General features: G+C 39.8%; 1 protein-coding gene across 3 annotated transcripts in view; it reads left to right on the top strand.

Moving 5' to 3' along the window:
• Positions 1–20,330, top strand: part of LOC126236892 (protein timeless) — a 399,100-nt gene that overhangs the window by 254,331 nt on the left and 124,439 nt on the right. For all 3 annotated transcript variants that reach the window (XM_049946528.1, XM_049946529.1, XM_049946531.1), the window contains one exon: positions 17,418–17,517. In XM_049946528.1, coding sequence (XP_049802485.1) covers positions 17,418–17,517 — 100 coding nt within the window. The remainder of the gene's footprint in view (positions 1–17,417; positions 17,518–20,330) is intronic.

The following is a 20,330-nucleotide window of genomic DNA, read 5'->3' as shown; positions in this document are numbered from 1 at the left end:
GCTCTGAATACATCACAGGACACTCTCACCTTAACACTAAACTGGTTCTCGGCTAACAAACTTCTATATAATCCAGAGAAAACTCAGCATCTGCAGTTGGGACTGGCTAATGAGGTAGAACCAAAATCCGTAAAACTGCTTGGAATACACATTGATTCCAAACTTAACTGGCAACCCCTTATCAACCAGGTCTGCAAAAAGTTATCGAGGGTATCCTATCTCATCTGGAAACTGTCTGATCTAGTGAGTAACAAATATCTCAGAACAGCTTACTTTGGACTTTTTCAGTCTTATATATCTTATGGGCTGTTACTATGGAGCCACTCATGTCATGTCAGTGATGTACTACTGATGCAGAAAAAAGTGCTACGAATAGTGTGCAAGGTTGGTCCAAGGGAACATTGCCGTCCCTTATTCATCAAAATGGAAATAGTGGCAGTGATAAATCTTTATATTTATGCATCACTGATATCTGCTAAAAAGAACAGAACAAAATTTAACACCAGAAAGAACATACACTTACATGACACCAGAAACAAAGACAGTATTGAGATTCCTAGACATAGGCTGACAAAAACAGGCAACTCTCATAAAGTGAACTGTTTGAAATTATTTAACAAATTACCACATACTGCACTCAATACACCTTTCAATAATTTTAAAAGTAAACTGCACAAATGGTTAATAGACAATCCATACTACAGTCTCACAGAATTCATGGATACTTGTAACATAGAAATTGAGTTTTAACTCTATGATTCCAATACTGTATATAGATTAATGAAGCATAAATAATTTGTACTTCTAATGTAAACACTCACTAATTTAGTAACTCCTTATGTATCTTGACATAATTGTAATGCCTATTTCACTGCATGTGATCAATGACAAATAAAGAATCTGAATCTGAATCTTTGAATCACCAGTACAGTGTGCACTGAAATAAGCATTGAAAAATGATAGAAACTAAAATAATAAATCAAAAGTTGAGTCCATATCTCTCACTTTTGTGGCAGCTATTCTTTAGTAGTGTTATCATCTAACACGAATCTTTCAGTCTAAGTCCCCATAGTGTACAAAAGTTAATAATAACATGGAAGTTGTTTTATGTACATGCCACTGGCAATTCCAAGATGTCATTTCAAAACTTATCTTGACTTGTGGTCAAGTAATTTTCCACAATATCTCTATTTATACAAGGGCTAAACCTTCCCAGCTATGAGTAGACTACATATACAGCAACAGGCATACAGTGTACATCATTCATTTCCTACCCTTTCTGTTTGATTTGCAGATGGTATCAGTGAATAATGATTGTTGATACCCCTATTTATGAGCCCAAATTTCTCTACCTTGACTTTATGATCATTATGTAATATACATGTTGGAGGAAGTGATATATTTCTTGACACATTTGGAGTTCTCCCAGTTTTGTAAGACTCTTCATGATGCACAACACTTTCCTTGTAGCACCTCCCACTAGAGTTTGTTGAGCTTACATATGATACTCTCATACTGAATACACAAATTAATTGTGCTTCATACAGCTTTACTTTGGCTATTAATCTGTCACTTCCATTGGTATGGGCCAAAGTGTGATGAATAATACTCAAGAATTGGTCAAATGAGGGTTTTGTCAGCAACATAGTGGCACAGATGTCCAATTCTATACTTTTGTGTTGATGTTTAATGCATAGAAAAAGCACTAGAAGCACCTTCACATTTAACACATATAATTGTATCTGTTTACGGTACAACAGACAGTGATATCAGAGTGTTTTGCACAGGCCTCAGAGAAAATTATCCAACATGTTTAAAAATGGTCTGGATAGAAGATATTAATTTTTGAAGACATAAATACTGACATAAGGCTACATACACTTAAGCAACTTCACCTACTTAACATGCAAAGATCATGACGTCCTGTATTCTGTTAATAATAATTTGGTAAGGCAGTTTCCTTATCTTGATTATGTAATTACAAATGTTCAAAAAACTGTATGAACTATATTTTTCAGTATTTATTATTTTGTCAGATCATAAAGGTACATGGTTAAAATTAAAAACAAAAATGCATGTATCAGACTGCATTGGAATTAAGTATATTAGACTTCTGAGTGATATAAGACACCACACACAAGTCACAGTTAAAGATGACAAATTGCAATTATATTCTCGAAAGTGCTTGTTTTGAAGGTGAGTTTATGTTATTTCTGTATGCCCTCTCACATACGATTAAAATCTGTTGCCTGAAGGTAGTAAAATAAAGTAAAGGAACTGCCACGAAACATAATCTCACACCTATGTGTATCTGGTTTACACCTGATTTTATAAATGCTTAGAACTCCAGTGATGATTTCTTATGACAAGTAAAAAAATGTGATGTTGAGAAAGCTAGCTACATAAAATTAAAGAGCAAATACAAATCAGAAATGAGATTAATCATTTGAAGGCAAATGATGCTTACAGTAATAACCCACAAAATAAATGTAAAACTGCGTTTATTGTTATCAAGACTCATGTGCATAGAAGTAAAGGTGTGAAGATGTCACACCAGGACTTCAGTAGTTACTTTATTAAATTATTGCAGTAACAGTGCTCATTTTTCTTAACTGTTGTACCACACAGTTTCTTCTTTAGTGTTTGTGATAGGAATAACACAGATAACACTGAAAAAAGCCAGAAATATGACATCATCCATAACTAAAATAATGTTAGTAAGTTCCCACAATATGCTGTTGATGTAGCTCCACATTTTAAATGGAAAGAGGTAAAAGTAAGCAACATTAAAATAGCAATGGCTAAATTACCAGTACCAACTAAATGTTCTGGTCCTAAGGACAATGCAATACTGACCGGCTGCTGTGGCATGATCTGTCATCATTTTGATGTGTTTGAGAGGCATAGGGGTCAGTGCACTGCTCTCTCAACAGTTGTCATCTTTCCAGAAATTACAGTCACTAGTTCTCATTCATGTAATTCCTCAGTTTGAGTTGAGACTGAGTACACATCCCGCTGAGGGAAAATCCCTGGCAGTACTAGGAACTGAACTCAGCTACTGCTGTGTCAGTCAGATGAGCTGAACACTCAACTACAGAGATGGACAATAGAAAAATTAAGTCACTCAGAATCAGAGGATTTATATGATCTCTTCAATTTTCATGTGTACGAGGTGCGGCTAGAAAAAAACCGGACTGATACTGGAAAAAACATTTATTTACAATTATTTACAATTTCATGTTATCTCCTTCAATGTACTCTCCTCCTCGGTCTCTACACCGCTCCATACGAATTTTCCACTGTTCATAGCAATGCTGCAGATCATTTTCGGTAAGTCCATACATTACTTCCGTCACTTTTTCTTTTACTGCTTCAACAGTCTCAAATCTAGTTCCTTTCAAAGCTGACTTGACTTTAGGGAAAAGAAAAAAGTCACAGGGGGCCAAATCAGGTGAGTAGGGTGGATGATCTAAGATGGGAATGTTGTGTTTTGCCAAAAACGTCTTCACTGACAATGCACTGTGAGCTGGGGCATTGTCTTGGTGAAGGATCCATGACTTTTTTCTCCACAAATCGTTCCGTTTTCTCCGTACTCGCTCACGTAGGGTAGCCAGGACGCTAATGTAGTAATGCTGATTCACTGTTTGTCCCTCTGGTACCCAATCAATGTGCACAATCCCTTTGATGTCATAAAAAAAAAAAAAAAAAAATCATCATTGCCTTGAATTTCGATTTTGACATTCGTGCTTTTTTTTGTCGTGGAGAACCAGGAGTTTTCCAATGCATTGATTGGCGTTTAGTTTCGGGATCGTAAGTAAAAAACCATGATTCATCGCAAGTAATAACATTTTGTAAGAAGGTGGGATCACTTTCAATGTTTTCCAGGATGTCAGAACAAATCATTCTTCGGCGTTCCTTCTGTTCAATTGTGAGACACTTTGGAACCATTTTTGAACACACTTTGTTCATGTTGAAACTTTCATGAAGAATCTGCCTAACACTTTCCTTGTCAACTCCTGTTAACTCAGACACTGCTCTGATTGTTAAATGGCGATCTTGTCGAACAAGTTTACCGATTTTTTCAATGTTTGCATCAGTTTTTGCTGACAATGGTCTGCCAGTGCGAGTGTCATCACTGGTGTCTTCGCGGCCATCTTTAAATCGTTTAAACCACTCAAACATTTGTGTTCGCGATAAACAATCATCGCCGTACACTTGTTGTAACATTACAAACGTTTCACTTGCAGATTTTCCTATTTTGAAACAAAATTTGATGTTAACACGCTGTTCTTTCTGTACACTCAACATTTTCCGACGCACAGACAAAACGTCAACTACTTAAAACAGACGCTACGAGCAGACTGAGTGCAGGAGGCATATGAAACTCGAGCAGTAGGCGGACCAAGAGTCACGTGACAGGCCACGCGACTTTCAGCCTTATTGCATTCGCTTTATTGTTTCACCAGTACTAGTCCGGTTTTTTTCTAGCCACACCTCGTATACAAAATTTAATATAAAATGGCAGTCACTAATTCACTGGATACTTGATATTGTTGTTGTTGTTGTGGTCTTCAGTCCTGAGACTGGTTTGATGCAGCTCTCCATGCTACTCTATCCTGTGCAAGCTTCCTCATCTCCCAGTACCTACTGCAACCTGCATTCTTCTGAATCTGCTTCATGTATTCATCTCTTGGTCTTCCTCCACACTGCCCTCCAATACTAAATTGGTGATCCCTTGATGCCTCATAACACGTCCTACCAACTGATCCCTTCTTCTAGTCAAGTTGTGCCACAAACTCCTCCCCAATTCTATTCAATACCTCCTTATTAGTTATGTGATCTACCCATCTAATCTTCAGCATTCTTCTGTAGCACCACATTTCAAAAGCTTCCATTCTCTTCTTGTCTAAACTATTTATCGTTCATGTTTCACTTCCATACATGGCTACACTCCATACAAATACTTTCAGAAACGACTTCCTGACACTTAAATCTATACTCTGTGTTAACAAATTCCTCTTCTTCAGGAACGCTTTCCTTGCCGTTGCCAGTTAACATTTTATATCCTCTCTACTTCGACCATCATCAGTTATTTTGCTCCCCAAATAGCAAAACTCCTTTACTATTTTAAGTGTCTCATTTCCTAATCTAATTCCCTCAGCATCACCCGACTTAATTCGACTACATTCCATTATCCTCGTTTTGCTTTTGTTGATGTTCATCTTATATCCTCCTTTCAAGACACTGTCCATTCCGTTCGACTGCCCTTCCAAGTCCTTTGCTGTCTCTGACAGAATTACAATGTCATCGGCAAACCTCAAATTTTTTATTTCTTCTCCATGGATTTTAATACCTACTCCAAATTTTTCTTTTGTTCCCTTTACTGCTTGCCCAATATACAGATTGAATAACATTGGGGAGAGGCTGCAACCCTGTCTCACTCCCTTCCCAACCACTGCTTCCCTTTCATGTCCCTTGACTCTTATAACTGCCACCTGCTTTCTGTACAAATTGTAGATAGCCTTTCGCTCCCTGTATTTTACCCCTGCCACCTTCAGAATTTGAAACTGAGTATTCCAGTCAACATTGTCAAAAGCTTTCTCTAAGTCTACAAATGCTAGAAACATAGGTTTGCCTGTCCTTAATCTTTCTTCTAAGATAAGTCGTAGGGTCAGTATTGCCTCACGTTTTCCAATATTTCTACAGAATCCAAAATGATCCTCCCCAAGGTTGGCTTCTACCAGTTTTTCCATTCATCTGTAAAGAATTCGCGTTAGTATTTTGCAGCCATGACTTATTAAACTGATAGTTCGGTAATTTTCACATCTGTTAACACCTGCTTTCTTTGGAATTGGAATTATTATATTCTTCTTGAAGTCAGAAGGTATTTCGCCTGTCTCATACATCTTGCTCACCAGATGGTAGAGTTTTGTCAGGACTGGCTCTCCGAAGGCTGTCAGTAGTTCTAATGGAATGTTGTCTACTCCCGGGGCCTTGTTTCGACTTAGGTCTTTCAGTGGTCTGTCAAACTCTTCACACACTATCATATCTCCCATTTCATCTTCATCTACATCCTCTTCCATTTCCATAATATTGTCCTCAAGTACATCGCCCTTGTATAAACCCTCTATATACTCCTTCCACCTTTCTGCTTTCCCTTCTTTGCTTAGAACTGGGTTTCCATCTGAGCTCTTGATATTCATACAAGTGGTTCTCATTTCTCCAAAGGTCTCTTTAATTTTCCTATAGGCAGTATCTATCTTACCCCTAGTGAGATAAGCCTCTACATCCTTACATTTGTCCTCTAGCCATCCCTGCTTAGCCATTTTGCACTTCCTGTCAATCTAATTTTTGAGACATTTGTATTCCTTTTTGCCTGCTTCCCTTACTGCATTTTTATATTTCCTCCTTTCATCAATTAAATTCAGTATTTCTTCTGTTACCCAAGGATTTCTACAAGCCCTCGTCTTTTTACCTACTTGGTCCTCTGCTGCCTTCAGTACTTCATCCCTCAAAGCTACCCATTCTTCTTCTACCATATTTCTTTCCCCCATTCCTGTCAATTGCTCCCTTATGCTCTCCCTGAAACTCTGCACAACCCCTGGTTTAGTCAGTTTATCCAGGTCCCATCTCCTTAAATTCCCACCCTTTTGCAGTTTCTTCAGTTTTAATCTACAGTTCATAACTAATAGATTGTGGTCAGTGTTCACATCTGCCCCCTGGAAATGTCCTTCAATTTAAAACCTGGTTCCTAAGTCTCTGTCTTACCATTATATAATCTATCTGATACCTTCTAGTATCTCCAGCATTCTTCCATGTATACAACCTTCTTTCATGATTCTTGAACCAAGTGTTAGCTATGATTAAGTTATGCTTTGTGCAAAATTCTACTAGCTGCCTTCCTCTTTCATTTCTTACCCCCAATCGATATTCATCTACTATGTTTCCTTCTCTTCCTTTTCCTACTATCGAATTCCAATCACCCATGACTATTAAATTTTCGTCTCCCTTCACTATCTGAATAATTTCTTTTATCTCATACATTTCATCAATTTCTTCATCATCTGCAGAGCTAGTTGGCATATAAACTTGTACTACTGTAGTAGGCGTGGGCTTCGTGTCTATCTTGGCCACAATAATGCGTTCACTATGCTGTTTGTAGTAGCTTACCTGCATTCCTATTTTTTTATTCATTATTAAACCTACTCCTACATCACCGCTATTTGACTTTGTATTTAGAACCCTATATTCACCTGACCAGAAGTCTTGTTCCTCCTGCCACCGAACTTCGCTAATTCCCACTATATCTAACTTTAACCTATCCATTTCTGTTTTTAAGTTTTCTAACCTACCGGCCCGATTAAGGGATCTGACATTCCACGCTCCGATCCGTAGAATGCGAGTTTTCTTTCTCCTGATAACTATGTCCTCTTAAGTAGTCCCCGCCCGGAGATCTGAATGGGAGACTATTTTACCTCTGGAATATTTTACCCAAGAGGACGCCATCATCATTTAACCATACAGTAAATCTGCATGCACTCGGGGAAAATTATGACTGTAGTTTTCCCTTGCTTTCAGCCGTTCACAGTACCAGCGCAGCAAGGCCATTTTGTTTAATGTTACAAGGCCAGATCAGTCAATCATCCAGACCGTTGCCCCTGCCACTACTGAAAAGGCTGCTGCCCCTCTTCCATAACCACACGTTTGTCTGGCCTCCCAACGGATACCCCTCCATTGTGGTTGCACCTACGGTACGGCTATCTGTATCGCTGAGGCATGCAAGCCTCTCCACCAACGGCAAGGTCTATGGTTCATGGGGGGGGGGGGGTTCTTGATAGTGGCTGTTTTCATCACTAAAAACGATGATTATTATATCTACACCTACTAAATTAATTCCATCAACCTGTCCTGTGCCCTTACTTTCAAAAGTAGTTATGCCATATTTGTCACTATATGTCTGTATACACTGTTCTTAGTAACTCACACTGATTTGAAACTTTGTCAACAGTGAAAGCAATTGAAGACATTCTTTCCGATAAACGATCCTCATTCAAACAGATATTATCTCCTAATTTGTTGCTTGTGGATCTCAGAAAGGTATTTGGTTCTATCATTCACGGAATTCTACAGGGGGAATAGTTCTGGTAGTATTGGGTTACAGGTTCAGAACATTCTTTTATCAGACCATATCTGAGTGAGAGAAAAAAAAATTGTATAGTTCAGCAGTATGAGATAACATGTTCGTTCAGCAGTATGAGATAACATGTTCATATGTCAAAAAAATGGGGTTTGTCAAAAGCTCTTTACATTTTGTAATCTATGTCGATGACTTGCTCAGTATTATATTGTGTAAGTCCACACTCTATGCAGATGACACTACATTTGTTACAGCTGGAAAATACTTAATAGTGTTATAAATGCAAAGTGGGGATCATCTCACAGGAACCATAATGTAATGAATATAATAGAGGGAAACATTCCACGTGGGAAAAATATATCTAAAAACAAAGATGATGTGACTTACCAAACGAAAGTGCTGGCAGGTCGATAGACACACAAACCCAAACATACACACGAAATTCAAGCTTTCACAACAAACGGTTGCTTCATCAGGAAAGAGGGAAGGAGAGGGAAAGACGAAAGGATGTGGGTTTTAAGGGAGAGGGTAAGGAGTCATTCCAATCCCGGGAGCGGAAAGACTTACCTTAGGGGGGAAAAAGGACAGGTATACACTCGCACACACACATATATCCATCCGCACATACACAGACACAAGCAGACATTTGTAAAGGCAAAGAGTTTGGGCAGAGATGTCAGTCGAGGCGGAAGTACAGAGGCAAAGATGTTGTTGAAAGACAGCTGAGGTATGAGCGGCGGCAAATTGAAATTAGTGGAGATTGAGGCCTGGCGGATAACGAGAAGAGAGGATATACTGAAGGGCAAGTTCCCATCTCCGGAGTTCTGACAGGTTGGTGTTAGTGGGAAGTATCCAGATAACCCGGACTGTGTAACACTGTGCCAAGATGTGCTAGCCGTGCACCAAGGCATGTTTAGCCACAGGGTGATCCTCATTACCAACAAACACTGTCTGCCTGTGTCCATTCATGCAAATGGACAGTTTGTTGCTGGTCATTCCCACATAACGCTGATCACCTGCCACCCTACCGAAAACCTCTTTCCTCATTACCTTAGCCAGCTTCATCCTGACATACCAACAATTAAAGGGAACAGCCATGGGTACCAGGATGGCCCCCTCTTACGCCAACCTATTCATGGGTCGCTTAGAGGAAGCCTTCTTGGTTACCCAGGCCTGCCAACCCAAGGTTTGGTACAGATTTATCGATGACATCTTCATGATCTGGACTCACAGTGAAGAAGAACTCCAGAATTTCCTCTCCATCCTCAACTCCTTTGGTTCCATCAGATTCACCTGGTCCTACTCCAAATCCCATGCCACTTTCCTTGACATTGACCTCCACCTGTCCAATGGCCAGCTTCACACGTCCGTCCACATCAAACCCACCAACAAGCAACAGTACCTGCAGTATGACAGCTGCCACCCATTCCACATCAAACGGTGCCTTTCCTACAGCCTAGGTCTTCGTGGCAAACGAATCTGCTCCAGTCCGGAATCCCTGAACCATTACACCAACAACCTGAAAACAGCTTTCGCATCCCGCAACTAACCTCCCGACCTGGTACAGAAGCAAATAACCAGAGCCACTTCCTCATCTCCTCAAACCCAGAACCTCCCACAGAAGAACCCCAAAAGTGCCCCACATGTGACAGGATACTTTCCGGGACTGGATCAGACTCTGAATATGGCTCTCCAGCAGGGATACGACTTCCTCAAATCCTGCCCTGAAATGAGATCCATCCTTCATGAAATCATCCCCACTCCACCAAGAGTGTCTTTCTGCCGTCCACCTAACCTTCGTAACATCTTAGTTCATCCCGATGAAATCCCCAAACCACCTTCCCTACCTTCTGGCTCCTACCCTTGTAACCGCCTCCGGTGTAAAACCTCTCCCATGCATCCTCCCACCACCACCTACTCCAGTCCTGTAACCTGGAAGGTGTACACGATCAAAGGCAGAGCCACGTGTGAAAGCACCCACGTGATTTACCAACTGACCTGCCTACACTGTGAAGCTTTCTATGTGGGAATGACCAGCAACAAACTGTCCATTCGCATGAATGGACACAGGCAGACAATGTTTGTTGGTAATGAGGATCACCCTGTGGCTAAACATGCCTTGGTGCACGGCCAGCACATCTTGGCACAGTGTTACACAGTCCGGGTTATCTGGATACTTCCCACTAACACCAACCTTTCAGAACTCCGGAGATGGGAACTTGCCCTTCAGTATATCCTCTCTTCTCGTTATCCGCCAGGTCTCAATCTCCACTAATTTCAATTTGCCGCCGCTCATACCTCACCTGTCTTTCAACAACATCTTTGCCTCTGTACTTCCGCCTAAACTGACATCTCTGCCCAAACTCTTTGCCTTTACAAATGTCTGCTTGTGTCTGTGTACGTGCGGATGGATATGTGTGTGTGCGCGAGTGTATACCTGTCCTTTTTTCCCCCTAAGGTAACTCTTTCCGCTCCCAGGATTGGAATGACTCCTTACCCTCTCCCTTAAAACCCACATCCTTTCGTCTTTCCCTCTCCTTCCCCCTTTCCTGATGAAGCAACCGTTTGTTGCGAAAGCTTGAATTTCGTGTGTATGTTTGTGTTTGTGTGTCTATCGACCTGCCAGCACTTTCGTTCGGTAAGTCACATCATCTTTGTTTTTAGATATATTGAACCATAATGTAATGTAGAATTAATTATTTGGTGATGATGAAAAACTATAGAAATTCTCTTCAGTTTGTGTATTAATGGTGAAGCAATGAGTATGCTTCTGCTAACTTCTTAGAATTCATTTTGGCATGAAATTACCCGAGAGCAGTCATATCAGTTATATTTGTACACATGTTGTGTATTTATTACATAGTTAGTGACAAGCAATTGCTCAATGCGTACTATGCCTTTTTGTTAATCAGTTAATAGATGGGGCTCTGCTATAGTCAATTACTTTGAGGAGAGAAGGGGGGCAGACATGAGTACGGGGACTAAAAATACCAAAAGCTATGTCCCTCTTTATTATAAATTGTTTGACATGCAAAACACAAAGAATTGTGAAATGTGTCAATATGTTCATCACTGCGACACATATCAGAAATAGTAAATTGGCATTCTGGCTGCTGCACTGATTTGAAACTTCCTGGCAGATTAAAATTACGTGCCAGGCTGGGACTCAAATATGGAACCTTTGCCTTTCACAGGCAAGTGATCATTCATCTCCTACATTCCAAACTTCACAGAAGTTCTCCTGCATACCTTTTAGGACTAGCATTCCAGGAAGAAATAATATAGAGAATACGTAGATTAGCTGTTGGAAGCTGTTTCATGCCTGAGAGTTTGATTCCACAAGCAATCGGGGGGGAGGAGGGTTACTAGTTTGATGTAACTGAGTAAGTAGCAGCTTTCTTTGTAATTTGTTTGTTGGTGTAAGTTCGCGTAGTGTTAAGTAGTATTCTGACTGAATCTTCCTCCCTGTGTCCAAGATATTTCTCTTTTATATTCTTTATTCCAGGAGTACTAAAGTGCGCGTCATTTATGTTGGCGGCCGAGTTTAGGTTCGTTCTGCGCTTGTGACGTCACAAAACACAGTCAGCCAATGAACAGAGAACGACGTTGCCAGATCTCGACTGTAGTCGCAATAAAGAACAGCGGTAATTGTTTATTTCCTATTGTACTTCGACGAAGTGTGAGTAATTCATAGTCATACCAACAGTGTTTGTCAGTATTTTGCGTGACGTTTTAAAGTCTTTATAGAGCTAAGCTGTTGAATGAGCTGCGTTAGCGTAATGGTTAAGGCGTTGGGTTAGTAAGCGAAAGGTGATGTGTTCAAACCTTGTCTGGTGCTTAATATTTTCTTTATTTAAAAACAATATCTAAGTGTCTTACTTCACGAATTTTATTCGTTTGTATGCAATTTTTGGAAATTTCTAGTGCTTTGTCTCTCCTTTAACCCTTTCGCTGCTACAGAGATGTGCTCCCCGCATTCCGCGCTGTGAGGGTGGGTTGTGAGTCATGCTTGGTTAGCTCAGTTACTAGAATGGGCCTGCAAAAGGCAAATGCCCTATATTTGAGGCCCAATCTGGCACACAGTTGTAATCTGTCAGGACGTTTTCAAACTCAAAACAACTGTGCATATGTGGGTTGCTGACTGTTTCACACTTTGCTGGCTTTTTGCTCTCTTATGTAACAAATTCTCTTCAAGAATGCACAGTGATTTTCTTCTTCTGGCCATTTCTACTTTTTAAACTTCTCCATGAATCATCGTCTTGGTTTTAGTGTCCCAAAGACAAGACGATATATTGTGATTTCTTCTGTTCATATCTTGTAAATTTTCCCTAATTTCTTCTAACAAGCTGATTTCGACCTTCTTTAAATTAATAATGTGCTAGTCCTTTTGGAGTTTACTGTTGTTCATTCTTTAAATATGATCATAGAATCAGTTACTGTTGGTTATCCATCTTGAGCTTATGGCAATTTAATTAAAGAGAATTACACCAGATGCATTTTTCTTTTATTTATAAAGCATCTTCTGTGGTTATTGGTGTTTCTTTACTTATTCTGCTTCTTGCCCCCTTGCTAGCAGTGGTTGACAGTGAATGACTTTGATTCGTGTATGCGCTTGGCAGTTTTTGCCATTCTGCAGTGTTTTTTGTGCTGCATTATTTATACTTCACGTTTGTAAATTGAACTGAAGTTGTGTGTTTTTTTACTCAGTACAGTCCCATAAGTATTCGATGAGATTCATGTTGGGTGATCTGGGTGGCCAAATCATTCACTGAAACTGCCCAGAATGTTCTTCAAACCAGTTGTGAATAATTGTGGTCTGGTGCATCGTCATCCATGGTTTTTTTTTTTTTTGGGATCAGGAAGCCCATGGATGGCTGCAGATGGTCTCCAAGCAGCTGAATGTAACCATTTACAGTCAATGATAAGACAGTTGGACCAGAGGAACCAGTCCATTCCATGTAAAGACAGTCCACACCATTATGTAGCCACCACCAGCCTGCACAGTGCCTTGTTGACAACTTGGGTCCATGGCTTCATGGGGTCTGCACCATACTAGAACCATACCATCAGCTCTTACCAACTGAAACTGGAACTCATCTTACCAGATCACAATTTTCCTGTTATCTGCGGTCCAACTGGTATGGTCATGAGGCAACTAGAGGTGCTGCGGGCAATGCCATGCTATTAGCAAGGGGACCCATGTTGGTCATCTGTTGCCGTAGCCCATTAGCACCAGATTTCACCGCACTGTCCTAACAGATACTTTCATTGAATCTTCCACATTGATTTCTGTGGTTATTTCATGCAGTGTTGCTTGTGTGGGAGCAGTGACAACTCTACGCAAATTCCCCTGCTATCAGTTGTTAAGTGGAGGCCATCAGCAACTGTGTTTTCCGTGATGAGAGGTAGTGCCTAAAATGTCTGAAATTTGGTAATCTCTGTACACTCTTGACACTGTGGATCTTTGGAATATTAGATTCCCTAACAATTTCTGAAATGGACTGTCCCCTGCATCTAGCTCCAACTATCATTCCACGTTCAGAGTCTGTTAATTCCAATCATGCCGCCATAATCATGCCAGAAACCTTTTCACATGGTCACGCAAGTACAAATTAGATCTCCACCAATGTGCTGCCCTTTTATACCTTGTGCATACATCCTTCAGTCAACTGTATATTTGTATATCGATATCTCATGACTTCTTTCACTACAGTGTGTTTTCTTCTGGGGGTCATATATTTTCGTAAAAATTTTTCACTCACATATTTCAATTTCTACAAGTTCAACAGCAGTGGTCCCTGATACATTTAGTACTTCTGGTAAAAGAACTGTCTTGTATGTCAGAATTTTCCATTGAGCAGTATAATTTTTTGGCTATAGTAATTTTGCATGATTCAGAATGCCTTTTGCAGTTTTACAGCTCTTTGTAAGTTTGTTTTACAGCTCTTTCTAAGTTTTTATTACTGTCCAATGCTGATGATAATATGAGCTCTTATGCTGTTTGAGAGAGGATACCTGTAAAATCACTCCGTATTTCATCTTTAATAGAACTTTCCAGGTGTATTAATGCCATTTCTCTATGTAATAGGTATTCTCAAGAGATATCTGGATCCCTGCCTTTTCCATTATGTTATGTAGCATTTCTGTGGCATATTTAGTTTCCTCTTAGTGATGACTGCTTCAAGGCAAAGCTTTTAACATTGATTTTACACATAGACCTTCTGATGTTTATGCCTTTGACATCTTTTCCCATTCTCTTATAACTTTATACAGAACGGAGTTAAACAACAAATGGAACACTTATACAGTTGTCAAAAGATTTCACCAAGGAATTTTACTTTTGAGTTTGTATTTGCAAGAGTTCACCCTTCCTGTCCACTCATAGCATTCTAGACTGCCAAAATCACTGTCTATTGGCAGAGTCGTATGCCTTCTTGAAGTCTATGAAGGTCACAGTTGTGCTGCTACATTTGTGAGAAACTTAACATCTTCTTCAAGTTCTGTATTTGTTCTTCCATAATCCTACTTGGTAGATGTCAGTCAGGTGTCAGTCTATTGTTCCAAATGGTTTAGATGAGCTTTAGAAAGAATTTTGTATGTGACCAGCTAAAGAGATAAGCCTCTATAGTCATTCAGATCTGCCTTATCACTTTTATTATCAGTTGGATGTATAAATGCACATTTCAAGTCCACTGGAATCATTTCAGTGTACCAGTTCTCTATTAAACATGTGTGTATTACTTTTAAGAGTTCCTCTCTTGCTATCTTCCATATCTCAGTAATAATGCTGTGTTCACCAGATGCTAGGTAGTTTTTAAATGCTGTGATGATATCTACTGATCCCTATATTGTTGTAGATTTTGAATCCAAATTTGGCATTGGCTTTCTGAAGGGCAGTCTTTATTATGACATATCATAGTTGAGCAAGACTTAGAAGTAGTCAACCAGTATCATTCAATTTTCTTTGGTGTTCATCTCTCATTATCTGTCTGCTCGATGGAAATGTAGTATTTATGTCTGGTAACCAGACAGACTCTCCTTAAAGGTCTTCTCAAATTCATGGTGTTTGGTGTTGTTTTTGAAGCAGTCTTGTTCTATATCTATGAGCTTTCTTTTTGTCATAAGCTCATGAAAATAAAATTCTTAAAATAATGATGAACTATTGAAAAGATCAATAAGTAAACCAAGTCAGAGGTGGAGAGGTCAAATAGGAATTAACCACTAACACAACAGAGGCACTGACTAAGAGGGCTTTAAGAAGGAGGCAGCAGCTCATTTTCCTTTGTGGATTATTCTGGAGAGACAATTTTCTGATTCTTCTGGAGAGATTCCCATCAATCAGTTGTTCAATGTCTGTTTAACTGAGTCCACACTTTGAGTCAGCCCTCTATCTCTTTATCACACATTGTATTCCACCATCTATTTTTGTACGTACTTGGAGGCTGTTTTAATTTCAGAACTGATATTTAAAGTGTGTTGCATAGGCTTAGCCAGTTTCTTGAATCTTGCTCCCATATGTCCTGTAAGAGATTGTTGATGTTCTGTTTGAAACATTCAGCACCTCTCCTTAAAACAGTCTCTGATAATGGGGTATTAATATATTAGCTTACCATATGCCTTTCATGATATATTATAGGAGCATACAAAAACTTTCAAACCTTCTTCTTTCCCAGATAAATGAAGCACTGGAGACTTTCTTTTGTGGAGATATAGTGCAGGAAATTCACACAAAGCCGTGAAGTTTTTCCTGCTAACAGAAAGTGTCAGTTGCTGGCTATCTTTCTATGAGTGAGGACATGTAGTGAGCACTCATCAGATTCTAGTAAGCTGTAAAATGACAGAACAAACTGAGCAGCAATATTGCATATAATTTTTGCACATCCTTAGGGATATACAAGTGGAAAACATTCACAAGGTTTCAAAAGGGTTTTGGAGATGAAGCTATGAGTAACTCATTGAGAAAGGAGTTGCACAACCACTTCAAAAATGGCCACATGTCACTTGACGGTGAACTGTGTCCAGGCAGACCCCCAGAAAGCCTGTATGACAATGTCATTGAGCTAGTGCATACTTTGGTCACAGAAGGCTATTGTACCACAGTGCAAGAACTTACAAACAATGGAGGAGCAACTATTGGATTGGTACATTCGGTTTGATCAGAGATTTGTGCATTAGTGTAATGTCTGAAAAATTCATACTGTTGCTGCTGATAAGGGAGAACAAGCAATTCTGTCTGGAAATAGCAGAAGAAATGCTAGACAATGCAAAAAGGACTCCAACTCTGTGTGACTTTCAGCTATTTCCCTAGCTGAAAAGGCCCCTGAAAGGAGCATGATTTGAGCCAAGAGATCATGCAAAATGTGATAGCCTGACAGATCACAAATCCTATACTTTATTCAGGCATTCCTGTTCTCATTTTGTAAAACTTTTAGCCAAGGATGAAGCAAAGGATATGCTGCATAATTTTAGTATGCCTGTAAATTAAATATTATTTAAGATTATGCATTGATTACAACATTACACTTGCATCATACAGACATTGGTTCCAAGTAATCTTCTACCCACCCCTGACTTAGATCATCTTTTGCTTCCCAAATCATTTAAACTGAACATGATGATCAAACACAAATAGCTTGCTTGAGCACAGGACTGTCAAGTGGTGGAAATTTCTGGATTATGTTAGTAGTTAATTCATAAATTCCTCAAAATGTTATTCCTGAAACTGCAGAAGATCCAGTGGCCATTGGTTTCAAAAAACCAAACTGAGGTTATAGCTGTGTGGAGGGACACTAGCCTCTCTGGTTGCCAGACACCTGGCACCACCTCAGTAACATCAGCCTGTGCATGGACAGGCCAAATTGCCCCTTGGCTGAAAGCCTAAGTGATCATTGTCATTCCTGCCCCCAATCATATTGATCAACAGTTTCTGTTCCGCTTCTTTGCGTTATTTCCCACTTTGGCAGTATTGTCTTGCCTTTTCCCACATTATCATTTTTTCTTTCTTCTGACAATATGGTTTCTGTATTCTTACTTTTTCTCATAATTATCTTTTAAAGCTTAATGTTTTTTCTTTATATAGTTTTTCAATCCTCTCCAATTCATGAATTATTATTATTATTAGTAGTAGTAGTAGTAGTGACCTTTTTTGCACTGGTGATGGTTTAATAACTCCTGTAATTGAAATTTGTATTGTGTTTAAATATGTACAGTTGTTTTGTATGTTCTCATAGATAGCTTGCAAAACACATCTAATAAATTCAGCATTTTTGTCCTCCGACAGGTGGTGACTGCAATTCGTGAATTTATTCAAGCTTTGGAAACATACAAAAAAATATCACATTTAAGCCCTGAGGACAGGGACTATCTTCTGCAATTGCAGTGTAAGTAGTTACTCATATCCATATCCCATGGGTTTATTTATAAAAATCCTGTTTAAAAATAAGTATATAACTTGGAAAAATTACCAAAATATGAAAAGTGTGGAAAATTCATATGGGATGCCAAGTCCATTTTTTTCCTGTATGTGATATTTTCTCTGTGTTGAATGCCTTGTCTGAGATTAAGGTCACTAAATTTAGGAGACTTTCTGCCTACGAAATGTAATTAGCCACTTCAGATTAATAGATAGTGAGAATTTTTATTATTGACTTGTCAAACAAAGTTGTACAGGTAACGTCACTCAGTTCAGCGTACATTATGGACCAGTGTTGTGAGTTAAATTGCTCTAGTATCTTGCATTGGGAGGGAATGACAAGAGTTCAGAATGAGATTTTCACTCTGCAGCGGAGTGTGCGCTGATACGAAACTTCCTGGCAGATTAAAACTGTGTGCCGGACCGAGACTCTAACTTGGGACCTTTGTTTTTCGTTGGCAAGTGCTCTACCATCTGAGCTACCTAAGCACGACTCATGCCCCGTCCTCCTAGCTTTACTTCCGCCAGTACCTCGTCTCCTACTTCCAAACTTCACAGAAGCTCTCCTGTGAAAGTAGGAGACAAGGTACTGGCGGAAGTAAAGCTGTGAGGATGGGGCATGAGTCGTGCTTGGGTAGCTCAGAAGGTAGAGCACTTGCCCGCAAAAGGCAAAGGTCCCAAGTTCGAGTCTCGGTGCGGCACACAGTTTTAATCTGCCAGGAAGTTTCATATTAGCGCACACTCCGCTGCAGAGTGAAAATCTAATTCTGGAAACATCCCCCAGGCTGTGGCTAAGCCATGTCTCCACATATCATGATTAAAGTCATGTATTGATTATCAACTTTCAACATTAAAATCTATCATTTAAAACTTAGATTTAATGAGATGGCTTGCTGTTGTACCTTTTATTCTATGACAGCATGTCTGTGAAGCAATGAGATATAAATGATTTCTTTTCTTAAAAACAAATATTCTTGTAGAGGTTATTTCTAATAGTGAATATGCTGAACTTAAGTTTTTTCCATGTTCCGCAGTGTGTTGTTTTATACCAATATAATATTGTTAACCCAGGTTATAAATGACGAACTTTTGTTATTCATTTATTGGCCTCCAGACATAACCCTTAAACGCTGTCACCATATGCTTTATTTGAGTATATATGTTCTATGCCTCTGGATACACATAATATGTTATAATACAGAGCAACCTAACATGGCATAATTACACGTAAAATTGTCATCAGTTAGTATAATTATTTTGTTACATGTTAATCACTAGTTGAAACTTTGTCTATATCTTTATTTAACATCTACTAAGTAGTTGTGTGGATGTTTGTCATTTGTTATTAGTAAGCATTTCATATTCATTGGAAGGTTTTCCTGGTTTCACCACTTCCAGCAGTAATTTAATGGCCTTATGCTGCCATTAGGGGCTAATGGAGAAAATACTTTTTAGGTCTGCAGTATAAGGAAAAAGATAGGATGCTACTCACCATAAAGATAACACACTGAGCTTCAAACACATACCACAAAAAGACTATTACACATTTAGCTCTTCGCCAACAAAGCCTTCTTCAGAAAAGAAAACTCACACATACACATATTCACACACAAGCAAGCACACATTACTGCAATGTATGGCAGCTTGGACTGGAATGCAACTGTCACACTGCGTGGCAATCAGGAGTGGGACAGGGAAGGGGTGGCATAATAGGGTATTGGTGGAGGGAGAGAAGAGTGCTTTCGTGTGGAGTGTGCAGGGACTATATGGAGGCATGAGAAGACTGTCAGGTGCTGTAGCTGGGAGGTGAGCAGTGAGGTTGGGGGGGAGGAGGGGGGGGCAGGTGCAAAGGAGAGGAGGCACACGGTGTGGGAGAAGAGATGTGAATAAGGAGGAGGTGATAAGACAGAGGGGGTGGAAACTGTTGGATGGAGGGTGTGGCGACAGTACATTACTGTAGGTTGAGGCCAGACAGAATAGTTTTGGGAGCAGGGAATGTGTTGTAAGGATAACTTCCATCTGAAACAGCCATTGAAATCAAGCATTTTATGTTCAGTTGCTTATTATGTCAAAGGGTGGTGTATCATGCTCTTGGCTGCTTTTTAATGGTGGTCGTCCATCATGGTGGTTAGCTGATTGGTCATAATACTAATATAAAATGCAGTCCAATCATTGCAGCAGAGCTGGTATATGATATGGCTTGGTTTCAGATGTGGCCTGACTTCTGATGGGATAGGATAAACCTGTGAAAGGACTGGAATAGGAAGTGTTGGGAGGGTGGATTGGGCATATCTTCCACCAGGGTCTTCCACAGGGAGGTCAATGTCCAGGAAGGTGCCATGGGGGGGTGAGGACCACCTCCTCTCTGATTGCTCCATCCACACCTCTGTCCTCATTAAACCCACCAACCACCAACAATAGCTGCATTTTGACATCTGCCATCCCTTCCACATCAAAAAATCCCTCCCATATAGGCTGGTCACCTAGGAATGGTGTATCTGCAGTGACAAGAACTTCCTTGCCCAGTATGCTGAAGCTCTCACCAGTGTCTTCACAGACAGATACTGTCCTCCAGACCTAGTTCACAAATTTGCCATTTCCCCACACACCCCAAAACCCCCCAAGAACGAACTACAAATGAATGCCCCCTTTGTCATCCAATACTTCCCTGGAATGGAATAATTGAACCACATCCTTCATCAGGTGTTTGATTTCCTATCATTATGCTCTGAAATAAGGGACATCCTACCCAAAATCTTTCCCACCCCTACTAAAGTGGTG

This window comes from Schistocerca nitens, chromosome 2 (assembly GCF_023898315.1).
Source record: "Schistocerca nitens isolate TAMUIC-IGC-003100 chromosome 2, iqSchNite1.1, whole genome shotgun sequence".
NCBI classification, from domain to species: Eukaryota; Metazoa; Arthropoda; class Insecta; order Orthoptera; family Acrididae; genus Schistocerca; species Schistocerca nitens.
This window is presented reverse-complemented; position numbering and strand designations above follow the sequence as displayed.